At 32.0% G+C, this 22858-nt stretch overlaps 1 protein-coding gene across 6 annotated transcripts in view; it reads left to right on the forward strand.

Annotated features, from left to right (window-relative positions):
• MDGA2 (MAM domain containing glycosylphosphatidylinositol anchor 2) overlaps nucleotides 1-22858 on the forward strand; it is an 845750-nt gene that overhangs the window by 793623 nt on the left and 29269 nt on the right. For all 6 annotated transcript variants that reach the window (XR_012516333.1, XR_012516332.1, XM_003930557.4 and 3 more), the window contains 4 exons: nucleotides 7443-7620; nucleotides 11731-11751; nucleotides 15385-15540; nucleotides 16003-16161. Coding sequence is in view for 4 of the 6 variants with exons in the window: in XM_003930557.4 (XP_003930606.2) it covers nucleotides 7443-7620; nucleotides 11731-11751; nucleotides 15385-15540; nucleotides 16003-16161 (514 nt within the window). In the remaining 2 variants the exon portion in view is untranslated. The remainder of the gene's footprint in view (nucleotides 1-7442; nucleotides 7621-11730; nucleotides 11752-15384; nucleotides 15541-16002; nucleotides 16162-22858) is intronic.

Consider the following 22858-nt stretch of genomic DNA (forward strand, 5'->3'; position numbering starts at 1 on the left):
ACATAATACATTTACTTTTATAAGTTAAAAGTTCTAATATCATTTCATTTTTAAATCTTAAAATATTTATTATGATTTATTATAATTATTATAAAGTTAATCTCATCATTTAAAAAGTCCAATAAGGGAATGCTTTGGTGATGAAGCTGTAGTTACTAGACTCATATATCTGCTATCTTTTAATAATCTATTCTTTTAGAAACTAAAACAAAAAAAAAAAAACACATTTATCTGAATTTCACCTTATGTCCTATTCATTAAATGTCAAGCCTTTACCAAATCATGAATCTAAACAGTATTGTTCAATATAATTACTCATGATTATAATTCATTAAACTTATTGCTAACTATATAAAACAACAAATTATATTAATATAACATAAATGTGCTCTGCAAGTTAAAAAAATTAATCATTCTCTAAGGTAAGTGTTAGCAATTACCTTTCAAATACTACGAAGGGACAGGAATAAGAAAGGCTAAGAAGATTCATTTGAACATTACTTATTCTGTATTTCTTCTAAGATACCATATTTATTTATTTTCATTTTTAACATTTTATTTTTCTAGAATTATATTTAGAAACAATAATTCTATACATTTTAATATAAAGGGTTAAAATATAAAAATATAGAAACAATTTAATTTGCTGTCTCACTGATTTGCTTGGGATTAAATTAACTAAAAATAGCAATCACTCAATAAATATAGGCTATGTTCTAAATATCATCATATATCCCTTTAATATACTTTAAACTGCCACATTAGGAATGCAAAGTCACATAAAATATATACTACATATCAAACACTATGTAAAATGCCAGTCTTTGTTTTCATCTTCACTTCAATTTTAGCTACTGTGTGAGGAGTAATTTTTTTTAAGGTACTAAAAGAACTTACTTTTGTTCAAAGTTCTGTTTTAATACTTGTCATAGTTTTTCTGGAACTACATTTTTACCTTTGTCATAACACCCTTAATATATGGAAGAAGTTTTAGACTCCATGTTTTCTCAACTTTCATTTCTACTTTTTCTATTTCTTCTATTTCTGTGATCACTGAGCAAGAATATTTCCCTTGGTTGTCACTAAAGACTTTGTTCTCTCTGCTTAATGCTTAGTTTTCTTTAAAAAAAAGATTCCTTGAAATATACTTGAAAGGCCTTTCATTTATTTGCTGGTGAGCTTTACCAGAGGTTCTGCTTGCGTAGCCAGTTCACATCTCTTCAGACAGCAGCAACTCACTAAGATAGGTGAAGAAAGCAAGCTTGCCAAACTGCATGAATGACAGGGAGCACCGATGCTGTGGACACATTCAATGCTGCCTTTACCTGAGGGCTGCTGTGTGTGTTTTGTTTATAATCAGTAACTGATGCTAAAAGACATATAAACAACAAATACTATAGGGAATGATTTTCAAAATACTCAAAGCTAAATGCACGTTTATAGTAGTTTGCTATTAAAAATTTTGGTGAAAAAGGTCAGTTGAGAATTTGACAAATTAACAAATGAATTTTCCTATTCTAGTAATTTTCTTTATAAAGGCTCTCTCATTACTTAAAATTACAACAGAGAAGGCTAAGGTTTATGGCACAAGAATGGGAAGACCAACCCGCACCTGCACAAAACAAGAAAGGTGATAAGTGAACTTTTAGTAGATATTATAAAGCCCAAGCAAAAACAAGCCTTGAAAGCCTAGTATTTAAATCAAATCGAGGTCATGGTGGTGGAAGTGGGCAGGAGGTGCTAGGGGAGAAACAGCGTGGTGTTCTGAAATGCTTTATGTCAGGAATAAAAATATCAGGACCAATTCCCTATGCAAATACAGAGTTCTAGGTATGGTAAAGAGGATTATTTTAGCATTAGTAAGAGAAGAGCAATAGAGTCAGTCCTAGAGATTCCCTGATAAAAGGCACCTACAGCCCACCAGAATTGGAAAGGATGTATGCTCACTTCCCAAATAGCTGAGGAAGATTTCAAGACTTGCTTAGAAGATCCGAGATCCAAGTCCCACTTAGAGGACCCCTCAAGCAGCATGGTAAGGTAGACTGAATCAGATTTCCAAGGATTGGGGCCTGGTTAGTTCTTTAGGCTAATTCTTTGCTTTACTGTAGTTCTGGGGAAGCTGTCAGGATTCACCAATCCCACAACTCTTCAAAAGAAAAGGCAAAGATAATATTGTTAAACTCAGGGAACTAGTGATTTGCCTAAGAAAAATGCAGACTGAATAGAACTAGCAACTAAAGGCCAAGACACTTCTAAGGACATAAACAATAAATGCTATAGATGCTAGACACTACAACACAGCTAGAAAGACCAGATGAAGTTGACTGAGTTCAAACAATAAGTATTCTCTTCTCTATCATGCCAGCATGCTTTCAAGGAAAGTGTTTCGCTTTAATTTAAACATAATTCAATTAAGAAAAATAATACAAGATTCTAAAGACCAATGGCAAACAAAAATTTGTAAACATCTCAATATCTAAAAGATACACCTTCCCTTCTAAAGGTGTTAATAGCATAAGCAAAGTATGATAAGCAAAACATTTCCATGATGTGAAAAGTTCCTACTCAGAAGATTCTTGCTGAATGTAAAGAAGACAATAGTCAAATCTGTGGTAATGAAAGAAGAAAAGACATATAATTAGTTGAATAAATGTTTGCTATTGTTAGAAGAAAATAAAAAGATTCATTTAATGCCCTGTTACTTACTATCTCCTTTCCCCTAAAAGGGGTTATTAAAACAATAGTTTATCTTAAAATCAGTGTTACATTGGGATTATAAGACAATTTGATGTTAATCCATGAAAATGTCATCTTAATGAGTTCATATTCTGTTGGATAATCATTCATGTGTATGATTTAGGGTCTGTAGTACCTGGATTTTTAATGTCAGTTATTATTTTTATTATCAATATGGTTGCTAAACATTAACAGAAGTTTCCTTTATAATTAGTATCTCAATCTCTCTCTTATAGAGTTACATAAAAATTAATGTAACAAACACACATATATGCCTTGTATTCAGTTGTATTTCTTCTTCTGTTTTAGCTTTCACTTATCTGGTACTTTTGAATGGAGCTCATTACAGTGGTTAAAAAGATTTACAGTCCAAGGGAAAAAAAAAAGGGAAAACCGGGTCACTTTTATTCCCTTCACATTTCAGAATCTGTTGCATACTTCTGCTTTTAAATGAGTTAATTTTGTTTCTTAGAGAAGAGATAATTAAGAGAAAAAATTAACATGGTTTTTCCTCCTGAGACCTTTTCAGCAATAGCTTTTTAATTATCCTCTGTAGTAAAAATAACAAATTACAGCCTTTAATAAAAAGCCTCACTTTAGGTTACTTGAGGATTTTTACACTAACCTCTAAATCATATGAATGGAATCGATCTCCTGGGAAACCAAGACAAATTAAATTGATTTTTTAAATTGACATGAAGAAAATAGTTTCACACTTACATAGCATCATGCTTATAAGTATAATATGGGGCTGTTATCTGCAGTATGGTTTAGAACCTATCTTCTCTGAGGACTTTCTGGTATTACTTTCAGTAGTGGAATAATATTGCATTTCCTTTCATGTATGTGCAAACATTACATTTAGTTTTCCAGTTTTACATTTTGCACAGCTCACTGAGATACAATATGAAGTATTTAATTGCTTATTCCACCAACTGCTGAAGTATATGCTTTCATTACAGCTTATATTAGAGACTTGGAATCAAAGTTATTGCTTTTTAACACACATATCGAGTTATGGACATTGGAGTTTGTAATAAGTAACAACATCAGTGTATCTGCTGACTCAAATTACTTGAGTAGAACACTCATTATAAGAAGAGAATACCTGCAGTGTCTCCTTTGTGATGTACTTCAAATTTTCAGTGGCAGTAAACTCTTATTTAAACTTATATTAATACCCAGAAAAGTACACCTTGATTAAACTGGCGTGTCTTCAGGTAACGGTAAAATGTCAAATACATTATTCTGTAATATTTTTGTGTGTTTAAATTGCTTTTATCTATCTTTAAAAATCATAGCACTTTGCCTATTATTCATATATAAATATCTAAAATTTTAAAACAGTAAAAGTATTGTCATTTACGTTATAGGATTTTAGCCTACATAACTGAAAGAAGCTTCATAATACCTAGTATTAACTATGCATGCTTATTTATGAAAAATAAGTACTTTCTGTGAAATTCGGTTTTTTATCATTACCACTGTATGTAAATTCAGTGACTGAATGCAGTTTTCACTGAAATGACTTGGATTTTCTGCTGTACTACTTGGAGGCCAGTTAAATATAGATTGTACGCTGGCACTTAATCTCATCACATTTCTATCAAATTAATGACCAGACATTGTGTATTATAACTAAATATATAAGGGCTCTGCTATAAACAATTAAAAGAGCAATAAATTTGGGGAAAACAATGGAGAAAGTAATGCCAAAAAGAGTCATTTTGGGTCTAATCACATTCTGAAGCTGCCACTTAAGAGAGTTACCTTATCCTCTCTCTGCCTCAGTTTTTCATTCATGAAATAGGACTAAGTATAGTTACTACTTACTAGGGTTTGTGGTATATTAAATATAAGGATAAGCATAACAGTTAAAATAGTAGCACATGGTAGACTAATAGATGTATTTTTTAATTTTCTGAGCTTAAAATACAAGTTAGGGAGTTATCAATACAGAGATATTAGAGGAAGCAACTACTAGTAATGAGGTGGTTTAGCAGGACTAATCCGTGCCTCACCAAATGTAGCCTCTGGATTATTTGTATCCAAATTACTATGTGGGAGAGGAGATGGTTTTTAAAGATTATATTTATCGATCTCATTGAACCATATTTACTGATGGCTGAAACCTAGAATTTTGGTTAACAGTGACATCCAGTGATTCTCATGCTTGCAGAAATATGAGAACCACTAGTACAAAGTACCAAAAACACCAAATTTAAAATTCTAGAGAACATCAACATTGAGAACAAAGGAAAAGAAAATAAGGAGCAGCCACAGAGGCAGACATGGGAAGCAATATGAGAGAAGTCAAGGGAGAAAGAGTTTTAAGAATATTCAAAATTACTTCTCTCTCTTATCTCTAAGTCTTTATTAAAAACAGAGAAACATTTCAGGCCTACACAAAATAATGTAATCATAATTTTTATATCTCCCATTAATCTAAAACCAAACCAAACAAAAATCACCCAGTAGAGTTGAAGTCCTTTCTTTACCACTCACAATTGCACCGTTTTCCCTTGACACTCTCCTAACCTATGTAAATCGTATCTTGAACTGTTTATTATTTTTCTTCATTTCCTTATACTTTAATACAGATATCTATAGATCCTCTTTAAAATACATAGTTTAAAATGAAATTTTATAACATATCTACTTCAAAATTCATTTTAGTTCAGTATTAATTTTGGGAACTTTATCCATGTTGATGGGTATGGCAGCACTGAAGCAGAGAACAATGCAAACTCAAGGCCTTCTCCAACCAAGGGAGCTTCTCCACTCTAATTGGTAACAACAAAGAGTTTCACAATCAAAGTGAAAGTAGACCATATGGTTGATGCCCTTAGGAGCATGTCAGAAACAACAGTATATCCATAGAATATGTCTTTGTCATAGGCCTCAGAGAACCCCCAATAATAGAATTTTAAGCCACATTATCAGCACCCAGTGAAAAATAACCAAGCAAATAAAAGGAGAAAGGCCCCATGAAAAGGACACCATAGATTTCAGGTATGCAAAATATCAGACACATATTATAAGGCAAAGCAGCACTATGTGTGTGTGTGTGTGTGTGTGTGTGTGTGTGTGTGTGTGTGTATAGAGAGAGAGAGAGCACGCTGAATTTGTTATATATAAATATATATATATATATATATATGAATGTAAGGACAATTTAAAAGATCACTATTGTATAAGTCATTAAAATATTAAGTTTTAAAATCACAATTTATAATAACAAAGCTGTGGGCTACCTAGCATCTCATCTAATAAATTATATGCATAAATTTAATAAAGCAAGCTTCAGAGTGCTTGTAAAAGGCATTCAAGTGTTACATGTATATGGAAGGATAGAGCAAGAGAAAAGGAGAGCGAGAGAGAAACAGAGAGAGAGATTCCTATGTAGACAGCTCTATAGATCTAATTTGGTTTGGTTTTTCCAAGTATTACATACTTTATTGTTACCGAAGTACAATTTAAAATAGATTGTGTTGAACATTTTCTCAATCGTTAACTCTAAACAAATTCCAATATGTAAGCATTAAAAATAAAACATCATCTACCTTTTTGTTGGATCTTCTTTATCAAGTTCCCTTCTATTTCTAGCTTGTTAATAGTTTTATTGTAAATATGAGTGGATGTTTCCCAAATTTTTCTCCACCTAGTAGAAATGTTTTTCTTCTTTTACCAGTTAACTATGTTAATATACTTTCTAATGTTAAGCAATCCTTGCATCCTTGCAAAAGAAACAATACTGGATATAAAATGACTGTTAAAACCTAATGAATTTACTTTGTATAATTTTTCTTTCTCATACCATCCTATTTTTTGGTATAAATTAAATAATATAGCTGGAGAGTGTTTTTCTTTTTAAAAATCCCTGCAAGATTTTATAAAAGATTAGAATTGTTTCCTGAACATTTTGATAACTATTATAAAATTATCTGAGCATTGTGAGTTTTTAGTGTGCGAAAAGCACTGTGAAACTCAATCTTCTTCTAACATATTACAATCACATTTTCATCTTCAGTACTCTGACACCATTTATTTCAAGGTGACCATTGCTCCCTCTTGCCAAATCCAGTGCAAAATTCCTAGCCTTCATCTTAAGTTCCCAAAATTCTTCTTATGGAGATGTCCTCTGATTAACCAGATAAAAGAGTCCCCTCTCCAATCTTCCCACTATGATTCTTAAACCCCTTGTGATTTACTATTTTTCTTAATTGGACATATAACTGAAATTTTATAGTATAAATTTGTTTATTGTGCCTGACTTTTTAATAGACTTGAAAAAGTTAAGGATTTAGACTTTATGTTTCTAATGCCCAGAAGATATAGGAACTGTTATATATGGAATGCATATGTTTACTAATGTGATAAAGAATTCTAAGTATAAGAAGTAGCTAAACTTAATTTCTCCCAACTAGCAAATCAGAGACACTTTTGAAATTTCTGACTCTTACTAAATATTAGATATGTTAAATCTGTTAAATCTATTTAATGAACCTCTGATCATTTGGCAATTACCTGCAAACACCTGCATGTAAACGTCTTCGAAAGTTGTTTCTCAGTATAGACACCTGAACTTTAATAATATATATTAATATAGTTTTTCATTTAATAAAATTTCAGAATTTGTTTTCAATTTTCTTGGTACCTCTGAAGAACAGTCTGTGAGCAATATTATATAATTGTTTTGATTTCAGGCTGGGCAGCAGCGTTGGTGGGAGCAGGAGATTAAAATAAATGGGAATATTCAAAAGGGAGAATTAATTACATATAACTTGACAGAGCTAATTAAACCAGAAGCTTATGAAGTCCGACTGACTCCTCTCACCAAATTTGGTGAAGGAGATTCAACAATTCGTGTGATCAAATATAGTGGTAAGTAGGCTTTTATTTAAAATTATTTATATGTTAAACTATATGGAAAATTTTGGTTGCTGCTATCTAACAAATTTAGACACCAAGTAAAATTTAGCATATTGACTTTCTGGATCATTAGCCTGTTAACTAAACAAACAAAAGCCAAAACCGTAATCACCATAAATATCTACATTTGTAATCAAATGCCACATAGAGACTAATTTAGTTAACTCTGAACCTATGTGATATAAGCAATGTTTCTTTATTTTTGATCCTACAAGTTATAATACTGTATTTGTCTGCATTTTATCTTTTCAAATTCTTGATGACTTCAGAACTTATGTTATTAAAAAGTTTAAAAAATTATCAATTTTTCTGTTTTTTTTAAATAAAATTAATAGGCCAGGTTTAGAGTAGTTTAAGGTTTACAGAAAATTGGCAGGAAGTATGGAGAGCCCCCTTTCCCTGAAACAATATCCCCATTATTAGCATCTTACATTACTGTGGTGCATTTATAAAAATTGATTAATACTGAGACATTATTATTAAAATCAATAGTTTACATTACAGTTATTTGTGTTGTACATTTATATGGATTTAGACAAGTGTATATCATTTCTCTACCATTACAACATCACCCGGAATAGTTTCACTGCCCAAAAAATCCCCACACTCTACCCATTTATCTCTCGCTTCTCCAGTCTAGGCAGCCAATGACATGTTTACTCTCTCTCTAGTTTCTTCTTTTCGGGAATGTTATAAATTTAGAATCATACAGCATGTAGCACTTTTAGCTTTTTTAACTGACTTATTTCACTTAAAATACAGAAGACTTCTGTGTGCCTTTTTGGGCCTTCATAGCTCATTTTTTTAAATCATTGAATAATCTCCATTGCATAAATGTACCACAGTTTGTATATTTATGTACGTATCAAAAGACATCTTAGTTGCTGGATTTTGGTTTTGGTTGTTGGTGGCCTTTCATTTTTCATATTGCTAATGTTAAAAAATGCTAAATGTTTGTGTGTGTGTAGTGATAGTTTTAGTTTTAATCACTATATGCATAAAATATTTCTTCACTACTTATATGTCCTATTTGGACAATAATAGAAATTAGTGCATAACTTTCAAAAAGTTGAAAGTGGATCTAAAACTTTTATTTAGAATTAATATCTCAAAGAGAAACAATGGCAATTAGATATGTTTTTACTGTATACTAAAGAGATCTATATTTTAAAAATTAAATTTTTTTGTATATTTTATAATTTTAGTATTCAGTGTTAGCTCTAGATTTTTCAAAGTATTTTTCAGGTTTGAATGAACCATTGTTAAAACAGTTCCTATTTGTTATATTGCTTCAGTGAAATATTATTATAAATATTTTTTGAGATGGAGTCTCACTGTCTTGCAGGCTGGAGTGTAGTGGTGTGATCTCGGCTCACTGCAACCTCTGCTTCTCTAATTCAAGTGAATCTCCTGCCTCAGCCTCCCCAGTAGCTGGGATTACAGGCATCCACCACCACACACAGCTAATCTTTGTACTTTTAATAGAGAGGGGGTTTCTTCAGGACCAGGCTAGTCTCAAACTCCTGACCTCAGGTGATCCACCTGCTTCGGCCTCCCAAAGCGCTGGGATTACCGGCATGAGCCACAGATTCCAGTGGAATGTGATTCTTTTTATCATTGATTATCAGAGCTTGAGTTTAAAAGATAATAGAATGCTTTGTTTGCACCTGAAGTTCTCCGTTGTGTTTACCCTTAAATATATGTTTCCTGCTAAAGGGGAAGTAGTGAATATTGTAAAACATGAAAAATGAAGTAAAACTATTAAAAACTCATTAAAATTGTTGATACTTACAATTTATACCAAAAAAAGTAAGACGTATAATGTAGAGTGCATTAATATCAGTATCTTTAAAAGATGAAGATGTTGGGACTCAGAAAGTTTCAGTGTCCTGCATAGTTAAATAATTGTGAAATGACAGAACTGACTAGTTTTAGGGTTCCCCTCTCCGTTAGAGATCTTTACTTTCTTGCTAACGTTAGTTGATTATTATGACTTTATTAAAAGAGATTTTAGAAAGTTAATAAGCTCAGTAGTTGTTACTGAAAACTCTGAGTCAACAAAATAAAATGAAAAATAGATGTGGAAAATAGGTATTACTTTTAACTAAGTTTTCAAAATTGTTTTTACATACTTAGGTATACATATTAAGACCTCCAACAATTTTATTAAAATTATTTTTATGTAATACAGGTTTGAGCAATGTATACTTTAACGGTTCAGAGGCATTGTGTTAGTCTGTTTGGGCTGCCATAACAAAATACCATAGTGGGAAGCTAAAACAACGCAAATTTATTTCTCACACTTGTAGAGGCTGAGAAGTCCAAGATCAAAGCACTGACATAGTTAGCTTCTGGTGAGAGCTATCTTCCTAACTTATAAATGGTCACCATTTCACCCTGTCTTCTTCACATGGCAGAGAGAGCTCTCTGGTATCTCCTCTTCCTCTTATAAGGACATTAATCCTATTGGATTAGGGCCAAGGTTAATTTAATCTTAATTACCTCCCTAAACGCTTTATCTCCAAATACAATTACACTGGGGACTAAGCATTGACATATGAATCTTGTGGGGACACATAGTCTATAATATGCATGTACAAAAAATTATTCATGCAAGTTCAAATGAAAGAAGAAAATGAACTTGCTGCAGTATTTAGAAGTTAGACTTGCAAATTTCCACAAAGTTAACTGAATTATGTACAGTGAATTTGATGACTAAAATGTTGGAGAAGACTCCATTAAAATTCAGTCTAGTAAGAGCTTTACATGTACATACAACCTATCTTAGAACTAAATTATAATTCAAGAATGCTTACATCTTTGAAAGATAGCACATAATTGTTTTAATTTTATATTACCTATGGAATAATTTTAATTTTTACTAATTTTAAAGTTAAAATACTTTGATATCTTGCCATAAAATAAAATTGTTATTTTAAGTTCACTTTCAGTTCCTTTTCTATGTTACTCTTTTCATAATTTGCAATGTGGAATGTAGAATCAGAAAAACACCTACAGTAATGGGAATTATCTTCCGTATGCAGGAACCGTGAAAATAATTGAAAACTAATTCTGTTAAAATTCGTCATTTGTATACTAATGTTACAATTATGAACATTTTTGTCCATAACTTTATTAGTATTGCAGAAGTATAATAAAGGCAGTTAATGACAAACACTAAGAAAATGACAAATTAGACAAGTCCTGCACTATGGATTAACTTCCCATTGTAATCCTGGAAAACTACTCTGCCCATTGTAATCTTGGGGAATTGCATCATTGCTCTCCATCATCCAGAATAGAATTTTCTCACAGAGTAATAAGTGGTTAATTGATACCTACAGATACAAATTTGTCTCTTAGATGAGGCATATTTTTGTTGAAGTGTTTGTAATATTTCAAGTATTCATTACTCTTTGGGTGGAAATTCATTGGTACTTGTGTTGCAGATATAATTACTTTTTTGGTAAAAAATTCTTTTGGTACCCCAAAACACAAAATGTGTTGCTTATCATTTTAACTCTGTATGCATGCACATGTGTATGTATGAGTGTATTTTAATGTAATTAAACAAAAAAGGCATTGATATTGCTATTAGTTTTAGTACATATACCACAACATGGTATCAGGACTGTTTTATTTTCATATATGCCATGAGTTCTCTACTTTACTCTCAGCGGTAGAAATCAACAAAAAACAAAAGCCAAAATTCTGCCAGATAATTGTTTTCACTATTAAATCATCTAGATTAAGATTGGCTACTGTCAGTCTGTTTTGATATCTGAGTATATTTGTTTAGTACTGGTTAAAATACTTAAGAGGTCAGAAACTCTGTACTTTGAAAAAGGAGAATTTCCCATGCTATTGCTGAGCTCCGAAGCAGATTGTATTCAATCCTCTAAAACAAAATGGATTGGAGAAATAAATCTGAATGGCCACAGTGGGAAAGATCATTAACTTTTGGTAAAGAACTATGAGACACTGATTAGACTTTTATAAATAGAAGACATTCAAGCCATGCTAACATTGTTTTTTTGTTTGTTCCTTTTGCTTTTCTTGTAGCTCCTGTAAATCCTCATTTGAGTAAGTATATTTTCACTTACAAAATGGCACTATATTTAATAAATATGAAGAATAGAACATTTATACAAAGATTGTTTAGCAATCTTTGTATAAAAGATTGGTTTAAAACACAATTATTCAGAATCAGTAAAATTGGCATTAAATGTAGATTTTAAAATTCAAAGGATAGGGATATAAAAACACATCTTTCAATACTGATAATTGAGGTTTATAGATTTTCCTAAATATCAAAATATGGAGCCATTTGCCACCCTGCTCAATATTTGCTATTTATGCAGCTGTGGGATTTTTTTGTGTGTGGGACTGCATATTATTTTTATTGTTATGCATTTCTTGATTTTCCTTGTTTGAATTTCTATATTCCACTTATATAAGTATGATTACTTAGAAAGTTGGTATTTGATGGGTTTAATTGAGACTTTCTTTCATAGAACACTACTTCACACTCCAATGTATTTGGTCTAATTTAGGTTATGAATTCTGTAAAACTGTTAAGTTTGGGGACTTCTGAAAAGTTATTTTTGTTTTATATTAAACATTATAAGATGATATGTATCTACCTTAAAAAATATTCCCATATATGAAAACTTCCCTGTCCCTGAAAAGTAATTTTAAATCAACAGAGGATTTATCATGAAGAAATATTTTAAATCAGATCTATTTATTTTTAATTTAAGATTAGATTTTTACAAGCTTAAAGAAGGACTAAAGAGCATCTGTGGGTGCAAAAGGACCACTGGGTATCAGATTTCTTATTCCTGAGATTTTTATTTTTTCATCGTATTGGGAAGGATTCAGGGAAATTTCTGCAGACCAAAAAAGTAAAATTTTCAAGACCACATAATGGAGAATATTTAAAATATCTTTAGTTATTTCTGTGTAGCTCTTGAAACTCTGCCAAAATCATGTTGTAATTAGATAAGAAGTAGAAAATTCAAGATTCATTCAATTCTCAGTTCTATTATCTTTGTAAAAATCCTGGACTTTATTACTTTCCTATATTATAAGCTCTTTTACTATTTAATATTGCATTAACTTTTGAAAAGTTTGTACAGCTCACTGCATTTTCTTTATCTATCAGATATCCTATATTCTAATAAACTTTTTAAATGATTGCTGGTTCACACTAAAGATAGTTTCTTTTGCTGTGCAGAAGCTCTTTAGTTTAATTAGATCTCATTTGTCTATCTTGGCTTTTGTTGCCATTGCTTTTGGTGTTTTAGTCATGAAGAACAGAAAACCAAACACCACATGTTCTCATTCATAAATGGTTGTTGAACAATGAGAACACATGAACACAGGAAAGGGAACATCACACACTGGGATGTGTCTCGGGGTAGGGGTGGAGGCTAGGAGAGGGACAGCAGGGGTTCAGGGGATAGGGGAGGGATAGCACTGGGAGAAATACCTAATGTAGATGACAGAGTGATGGATGCATCAAACCACCATGGCATGCGTATACCTGTGTAACAAACCCACACATTCTGCACATGTACCCCAGGGCTTAAGTATAACAATAAAAAAATTTTTAATTATTGGGTTTTAACCAGTGGGTTTTATTTTCATTTTACCTGCCAACTTTTTATAAATTTTCTTCAATAATAGGTTTATTTATTTTAAAGATATATGTCCTTAGAAGGAATGAAGAACTATTGATCTTGCTTAAGTATCTTTGTTTGATTTGAATTATTACACTAGTTATAATATTGTAAACAACTTACGCCATATAAAATAACCTAAACTATGAAAATGTTTACGCACAACTGTCATTTTTTTGTAGTTTTCAGAAGCTGCATTATTGCTTAATTTTACTATGAAAGACAAGTATTTTTGTTTCAAAAATTATTTTGTTGATTTTTGAAGACAAGGTATTTTTAAACAAGTTTAAATTACAAAAAAATGTGGTTTAACAGTGTTATAAAAATTCATTATACATAGTCTTAAATAACATAAAAAGTAAGATTTGGCAGTAGATGTATAAACTGAAATCCTTAGTCTTCACATTTGTTCTGTGACATCTTTTTGTGCATATGTAATATGTAATTAAATAACTGAGAACATTCAAAATCAAACTTTGCTTTTATGGGATTCAAAACCCCAAAGCATTTTGAAATCTCCTATCATATCTAAAATACGTTTAAAGAAATACATGCATGTATATAAATGCATACGCTGCTGTCACCAACCTTATTTTTCCAGCTGATAGCATCAAAAGTCATATCTTGTTTAATACAAGGTCTGTGACATAACTGTGTCTAATAAATATTTTATGTAGAATATTGTTTATTCAGAAATTAATTTATTGATTAGACTCCCTTAAATACATATATTTCCTGTAACTTTACCTGCCCAGAATATAGAATATAAAGACAGAGAGATAGCAAGTGTTTAGTGTAAAAAACAAAAAAGAAAACATAAACTCAAGCCCTAAATTTAAAGGGAAAGCCTTCTGTTTTATTTTTATTTGTAAGTACCAATAATTTTTAATTAATTCAGGTATATAATCTCAAACGGGGCTCCATTTCCAAAGATATTGAATAAATTTAACCCCATGTGGGTAGGTTGGAAAGAGACTAAAATGGAAGTCTTTGTTCTTTAGATGTTTATATCTCCATGAATTCCAGAGAATTTGGTTTCCATTTGACTTTATCATTTAATAGCTGACCTTTGCCAAAGTTTTCTCTTCTGTAAGCCTCTTGCCTAAGGATTATTGTGATTTCATATAGTTGTTATGAGGCTAAGTGAAATAATATACATTATGTTTATTTTTTTCTTAAGGAAGCACACTCTTTAATAATGTATCTAGCAGACCTTATCAACTTTTTTATTTACACCTATTTTTCAAGCAGGGTACATCTCAGTAAGATAACCTTTGATACCTGGAAATATTACCACCACTCACATTTCAGAAATAGTTGAAAAAGTCTTTGTCTGAACTTGTGATGGGTCTGAACTCAACATACATTAGGCATCCAAGAAATCACAGTCCTTCTTAAAATCTTAAAATATCTTATAACTACTTCGTTTCAAATGAATTTCAAGAATCCGGGAAACCCACATTCAGATAAAGTATGAAAGATGAGTACTTTTCAAAATAGTTTGCTATTAGCTTGCCCTAAGCACACTTCCATTTATGCAAGTGAGTATGAGAAAGCAACTGTAGACATGCATGAAAAATTATAAATTTAAAGTATACCTATTTAAAACTCCCATCAGGTAAATTAATAAAGGTTATTTTCCAATTGACAGTTTTGTTTTGATTGTTTTTATACTGACAAAATGAAAGTTGGGGCAATTATTCAGCTATAATTCAAACATAAATTGTATTCTTTAATTTGTTATCTAGATGTTTTAGAGAAAAAATTATTTGGGTCTTAATTATTCAAGAAGTTATTCATTTATATGTAAAATTATTTTAGTGTTTCATTAAAATTGGAGTTTTTATATTTAGTTGTAATCTATACAGTTGTATATAGATAGTGCATATAGTATAATAGTTGCACTATTATGGCTGTCATGCCATTATCACAATCCTGCATTATTACTGCATAATAGTTTACATTTTTCTTATGAAAATATTGCAGTGTTTGTATTAATTTACTCAGTATTAATTTAATGAAAATTTATCAACAGGAGAATTTCATTGTGGATTTGAAGATGGCAATATTTGTTTGTTCACTCAAGATGATACAGATAATTTTGACTGGACCAAACAAAGTACTGCAACAAGAAATACAAAATATACTCCTAATACAGGACCTAATGCTGACCGTAGTGGCTCCAAAGAAGGTATGAGGGTATGAACTGTTGTGTTCATGGCAATCAGAGAATTTTAAAAACTGTTACAAATGTGAAATACTAATATTTAGCCACATATTTGAAGATTATGGAATAAAAGATTAAAATTCCTATACAGTATCAATGTAGATATTTATAAAACTTACTAGACATTTCTTTTTCAGAACTCACTGATGTGTATAGTAGAGAGAATAGGAATTTTTTGATAATTCAAGTCTAAATTTCGAATTTGGTCTCAAGTTTTTATACATTTTATCTTTAATTTGGTAGATCATTTATTCTTTATGTTAACACCACTATTAGTTATATATACACATACAGATTTTATAAATGAGATGCAAATCTTCCTATCCATCTTTATTTTGTATGAAAACTATAAGACTTCTCAGTGATTTGAAATTTCATTATGCCTAAGACTAATGTGTTTAAACACTTTATTTTGTTTGTTTTAAGGTTTTTATATGTACATTGAGACATCACGACCCAGATTGGAAGGCGAAAAGGCTCGACTTCTCAGCCCTGTTTTCAGCATAGCTCCCAAAAACCCTTATGGACCCACAAACACTGCATATTGTTTCAGCTTCTTTTATCACATGTATGGACAACATATAGGTGAGATAGCAATAATTACTGATTCTTACAAAGTTAATGATAACTAAGAAGAAAAAGGTTCATAAACACACAGCATTAAAACAATTTTTGTCAAAGAATGCTACAATTTACTTTTTCAATGACTTATCTGCAAATTGCAAAATAAGATACTAATAATTTTCCCCACCATCTAATTTAGATTAGAATTTGACATTTTAGAGCATCACCTACTTTCTTTTGAAATTCTAAATTAAGCAGACCCTCAATGAGTTAAATTCTTTACAAGATCTCATGGAATTGACACAGCATAATTTAGGCTGCTTCTTTCCAAAGAATTTGCTTCAAAAATGATTCTATGCATATTAATCATGATGAAAAGTAACTCTGCCATGTTGCCATGTTGTAGTTATTTTTAGCACCAACCACATATTTGAAATACTGTTTTTTTTTTTTTCATGTTTTTAAAGTATGCCAAACACACCTGGTAAGATACACCTGGTAAGATTTAAGAACATTCCAGATCCTGCAGAGCATACCAAGATAAAGATACATTTCCTTCCCTTGGAGACCTTGTACAGCAACAGAGGATCAGATGAGTGGATCCGCAACTGTGCTTGACAAAGAACTGCATTACACTGAGGGCAGACCCAGTGAACTCTGTGAGGGAAGAGATCACATAGGTCTACCATTTTAAGTGCAATTCTAAAATCCTGAACTGCTTATCAATTTTTAAAAATAATTTAGCATTTAATGTTAACCTGATATATAACCTGAACTGATATGAACTTATTTATAGTCTCTATCCAAATGAGTGTGAGCATTTATACCATTTGCAGCAAAAATATTACTGTGCTTAATAATAGGATTCTACTCCAGACCATTCCAGGAGGTCTCACATAATATAATACAAGTGATATATTCTCTCACCTTTCTAACATAATACAAAAGTCTGAATAATGAAGCCTATCTAATCCCATAGAGCTTGAACCAGGGATTGTGGTTCTGTATCTAGGTAAGAAATGAGTAAATGCATCACTACAAAAGAGAACATTTCTCTGGGTATGCAAAAGGGGTATGTTTTCAGTAAGCAGAGATTAGCATGGGGGAGGGGGAGTTAAGGCACTGGTAATAAGGAAGTAAAATGTGAGAAGTTAGGATTACATTAGTGTCTTTATGTAAATTAATAAAGTAATAGTATAAATATATATGATATAAACTAATACAATTGGGCACATAGTATATGCCAGCCACCATATTATTATTATTATTATTATTTATTTTTTTTTTTTGAGACGAAGTTTTGCTCTTGTTACCCAGGCTGGAGTGCAATGGCGCGATCTCGGCTCACAGCAACCTCCGCCTCCTGGGCTCAGGCAATTCTCCTGCCCCAGCCTCCTGAGTAGCTGGGATTACAGGCACGCGCCACCATGCCCAGCTAATTTTTTGTATTTTTAGTAGAGACGGGGTTTCACTATGTTGACCGGGATGGTCTCGATCTCTCGACCTCGTGATCCACCCGCCTCGGCCTCCCAAAGTGCTGGGATTACAGGCTTGAGCCACCGCGCCCGGCCACCACCATATTATTTAAGCTAAGTAATTAAGTTTGTAAAAATGAATGTCAATCACTTTACAGGAATCTCAATTGAATCTCAATTAAGTTTGTAAAAGTGAACATCACTGTCCAGCTTATACATGGAGAAAACTGAACCTCAAGAAGTTGGTATGAACTGCCAAGTAACTGGTTGTGCTGGGATTCAAACTCATGCCCAACACTATTAACTAGTATTCTTCACATTAGAGCATTATCTGACAAACCTAAAAGGATGGCGTTTGGGTTTTTTGTTTATAATTTGTTTTTATTTTTATTTTTTATAGAGACAAGCTCTTGCTATGGTGCCCAGGCTGGTCTCAAGCAATCTTCCCACCTCCACCTCTTAAAGTGCTGGGATTACAGGCATAAGCCATCATGCCCAGCCAGAAAGCTCCTGCAAAGTTAAACTACTATAAACGTGAAGTCAGGAGACCTGGGCTGGAACTTGACTGTAGCACTTAATCACTATAATACTTTCGAGAAGTCACTTAAAATGTCTGAAACTTAGTTTCCTTATCTGTAAAAGGAGAATAGTAACTCTTATTTCAGAAAGCTGTACTTGGGTTAAATTAGGCAACATACATACTATCTTCAACCAGAAGGCAGACGTTCATAATTTTAAGTTACTTTGAACCTCAAATAGCAATAATAATACCAACAGTAAAGTAATAGTTGACATTTATGAAGTACTCATCATAGACCAAGATATTTTGTGGATTATTTCTCTTAATCTTCACAATACACATTTGTGCTTATTAAAATCATTATCCTGTTTTATAGATAACAACATTGAAATATAAAGAACTTAAGTTCCCATGCCCATCACATGGCTAAGTAGTGAAGCCATCATACAAACGTGGGAAGCTAGACACAGATTCTGCCTGTTTTATTACTCTGCAAGTACACCTCTTGGAAGGTTTTGCAAGCCTAGCTAACTATGTGACATTTATTAGTGGTGTGAGTTATTACAGATTTTGTGCAAACAAGAAGCATAATGAGATATTTGACTTAAGAAAATAAACATAAAACATAGGTAAAATCATTCAGAAACAAAATCTGTGAAAGGAAACACATCTAACAATTGCTAAACCATTTTATTTATTTTGAGATTACTATATTATTACTAACGTAGGATTAGCTCAACTCTAATTCTTCCTTTTGGTCAATAATGTGCATTCTATTTGCTCTTTATTTTGAATATATTTCATGGACTTTTTTTCTCTTCTTCCAATTTACATTGGAACATATATTCTAATTGATTTTTAAATAAATATTTCTAAGACCAATATTTTGAATTATTTTAAGGCATAAAATATGTTCACCTTATTTAAGAGACTAGTTTTTTAGGACTTTATTTTTAAAATGCTTTAAAAACACTTTTAATATGTCACTGTAATATACTGTAATACACTTTTAGCTGAACAGCTGTTATGCTTCTTTATTGTCAATGGATGTCCAGTTGACTTTCTGCTAGTTTTATTCTGAGTATTTTGGAGTCAGGGGAAATTGGGAGGAAGTTCTCTATTTCTTGGCAAACATTTACATTTTGACCCCCGTATCATTTCTTTGCTTAATCAGACTGAAGGTTACAGGCTGGATATGAGGTTTATTACTTGGGTTCCTCTCAGCAAGATGCAAGCATGCGGCTTACTAAAATCTAGGGGAAAATACCTGTTCCAGGTATTATCAGTTAGGACCAGATAAGATAGTTCATTAGACAGATCTGCCAGTAGTTAAAACCTTCCCTCTTTGCATGTATAATTCTCAGACTTTCATTCATCTGTAAACTCAGGAGGCATTTATAGTCACTGCTTTTACAAACTGTATTTTCAGTTTTAGTCATTCTTTTGAAAATCTGGATTCAAAGAGGACTTGTCCTGAATTTCTAATAGCCTAATGAAATTTATAACTTCTTGAGTAATTGTAAATAGATCTTGCACTTTTAACTGTGACTAAAGGATGGTATACCATTGAGAAGGGTCATAATTATCTAATACAGAAATGAGCAATACATTGCTACAGAGAAAGACTCCTCTTTGAACTAAAGTCAGATATGTTGTATTACTTTTCTATTAGAGTGTAACAAATCTCCCCAAACTTTTGGGACTTAAATATTTATTATTACACAGTTTCTGTGGGTCAATACAGGTATAGCTCAGCTGAGTGCCTTTGGCTCTGGGTCTCTCCTAAGGCTGTAGTCAAGCTTCCGGAAAAGGACCCAATTTGAAGACTCAGTTTGGGGAGGATATACTTCCAAGCCCACTTGCTTGATTTTTGGCAGGCTTTGCTCCCTCAAGAGATTGCACTAGCTATTGATTTCTTGCTGGCTGTTGATTGGAGGCCTCCCTCAGTTCCTCACCACTTGGACATCTCTACAGGGCTGTCCCATGACATGGCAGCAGGCTTTTCTCAAAGGAAGTAATCCATTAAGGAGAGAGAGAGAATGCATGCCCGGGATTTTTCATAACCAAACCCTGAAGTGATATCCTGTAATGTCTATCTTGTTCCATTTAATGTTGGTAATTCAAGCCCATACCCAAGGGGAGAGAATTGCACAAGAGTATTCATGCTAGGAGGCTGAGTTGGCCCTGCCACACTGGTACACTTTCTCATTAGTTAAATGTTTCATCAAAACTGAATGAGTAAAAAAAATGTTAAAATGAAAACTATAATATTATCCTTAAAGCACCTGCTGATTTATATGTAAGTGATACAAAATCCAACCACTGATAAAAAGATTTTTTTCAGCATTCCTGTGATTACTGATGGGCATTTCAATTATCAATGAATCCACTGAATTTCTAATGTTCTTGCAAAACAAAAAAAAAGGGGAATCTCAATGAGATCACTAGAAATGACAAAAGCTTATTAAAAACAAGTTAATTACATCATTCATTTCTTTAAAAAAGAATGTGCGATGTAAGCATCATATCATACCAGGAAATTAAGGCACTTATGAATACATTCATTGTACTTGGTAAGAATGGTTCAGTAAAGTTGTGTTTCTAGAAACCTAATTCCACTATGGAGTAAACAGGAGGAAAGGAAAAGGAGTTCATTAATGAAGAAACAGGAGAGTGTAAAATAACTGATAAAGTAGAGAGGTGGGATTGTAGAAGGGCTTATTTTAAGAGGAAAAAAAGGTAATAAAAAGGGTTAGCTTAGAGATAAATCATAGGGATGATTTTTTATGAAGAAATTTAGAGCTTTGGTTGGGAAATGAGACTTGAGAGAAACTGACGCCATTTACACTAAAGGGGGAAAAATTAAGTATTAATAGTAACATGACTTCGGATAGACTTCTACCTGCAAAAACAGCAAGCTAACATGAAAGTTTCCTCCCTAATAGTCTCTATTTTCTCTGCAAAACAGAGGTACATGTTAAAAGAAGAGATAGCTTTAGGAGAGTGGTAAATGGGAGCACAAAGTAATTGACAATATAGAGACAGTTGAAGAGGTTGGAGATGAGGACATCAGTCTTTAGGGTTTTGAAATGTATTGTGGAATATAATGGTCAGTTTGAGTCCCCATCTCTGTATAGTACTGCATTAGCTTGCTAACTAATTTCCTTGCCATCTTTTTAATCCATAGCTTCCAGGGTAAAGATCTTTCTCTAAAAGCAGTAAGGACCTCAAGGGTATATGCCCCTCTGGCTTCTCCTTGGGGTAGTTTCATAGTCTGTTCCAATCAAAATTGAAGTTTTTCAGGTCAAGCTCTCTTTTGCCTGGAGCCTCTTCACAGGCTCTCTCCCTTGTCCTGATGAACTGTAGGCTTGATGAGAGTAGAAATAATGTCTCTTCTGCATGTAAATAGTCAAGTACTCCCCCCAAAAATTAATAAACAAATATTTGTTTAATTACCTAATTGAATAAGTACTTTTTCTCCTATTTAATCATTTAAATTATGCATAATCTTCCTTAAAGAGGCAATTCAAAGACATCTGCTAAAGTTCTTTTCTATTTTCTCTGCTCTGTTTGTTCCCAAAACTCCTGATATGCGTACCTATCATAACGTTTGTCACACTGACCCCTGTAAAACTGTAAACTCCTTGAGAACAGTAACCATGATTTATTTGTACTGAATTCTCTGAAACAAAATTTACATAATAGATTTAAAGAATGATCCAAACTAGATACTTTTGCTTCTGGATATATTAGAATAACAATACCAGGGAATTGAAAGTATGGGGTTTAGTTTGGAAACAGAAGGTAGTTTCATGAAGCTATTACAGATTGTCAAAAAAAAAAAAAAAGAATAAATTTATTATTGACTTAACTTGATTTTTCATCTACATGCCCTGGCAACTAAAGCAAAAAGAAAAGCAAAAGCATCACATATTTTTAACAATTAATGCAAAGGGAAATGCATGTTATAAAAGTACCCTTGAATAATATAATCAGCAATATCTTTACTTAGTAAGATATTCATATAAGATATAAAACTTATTCAAATAAAATTTCAATATATTGATAAACCGTAACACAGGATAAAATAAAATTTTTGTTTTGAGCCGAAATATTAAGGACCAGGTATGTCACCTTATGATCATCTAACAATGTAGAGATAGAATGTAAAGAACCTGAAATTCACTACTCATTAAGTTTCTCTAAGATTAAGCAAAAGTTTGGCAAGAATAGATTAATGCTTTCTAACAGATATGCTAACATTCAAGGGTTTTAAACTCAGAACTTAAAATATTTTTATACAAAATATTAAGAAAGCAAAGGTGATAATATTTTGCATGATTTTATGAGTTTGGTTTTTATTCTTACTTTGGTCAAAGACCATATTTCTTCTAATTAGAATTTAAAATGTCAAGATTCTTGCTTACATATCAAATAGATTCTCAAATAGGAAATCAGCTCATATACTGGGATTTTTTTTTCCCTTGGAGTTAAACACCATATGAGAAAGAATGTTACGATAAGTAGCCATTATTTTAGAACCTTGATTATACTGACTCTAGGAGAATCTCAGTGGAATAAATATAAAATTGTAAGATACTTGCATTATGATAAATTCTCAGAATTAAGTTCCTTGCAGAAGACAACTCTTAGGTGACTGTGGGGATAGATAAAGCTACTTAGTGTTCTCCATTTAGACATTAGGGAGTAGCTACCAAACTGT

Source organism: Saimiri boliviensis, chromosome 2 (assembly GCF_048565385.1).
Source record: "Saimiri boliviensis isolate mSaiBol1 chromosome 2, mSaiBol1.pri, whole genome shotgun sequence".
Classification (NCBI taxonomy): Eukaryota; Metazoa; Chordata; class Mammalia; order Primates; family Cebidae; genus Saimiri; species Saimiri boliviensis.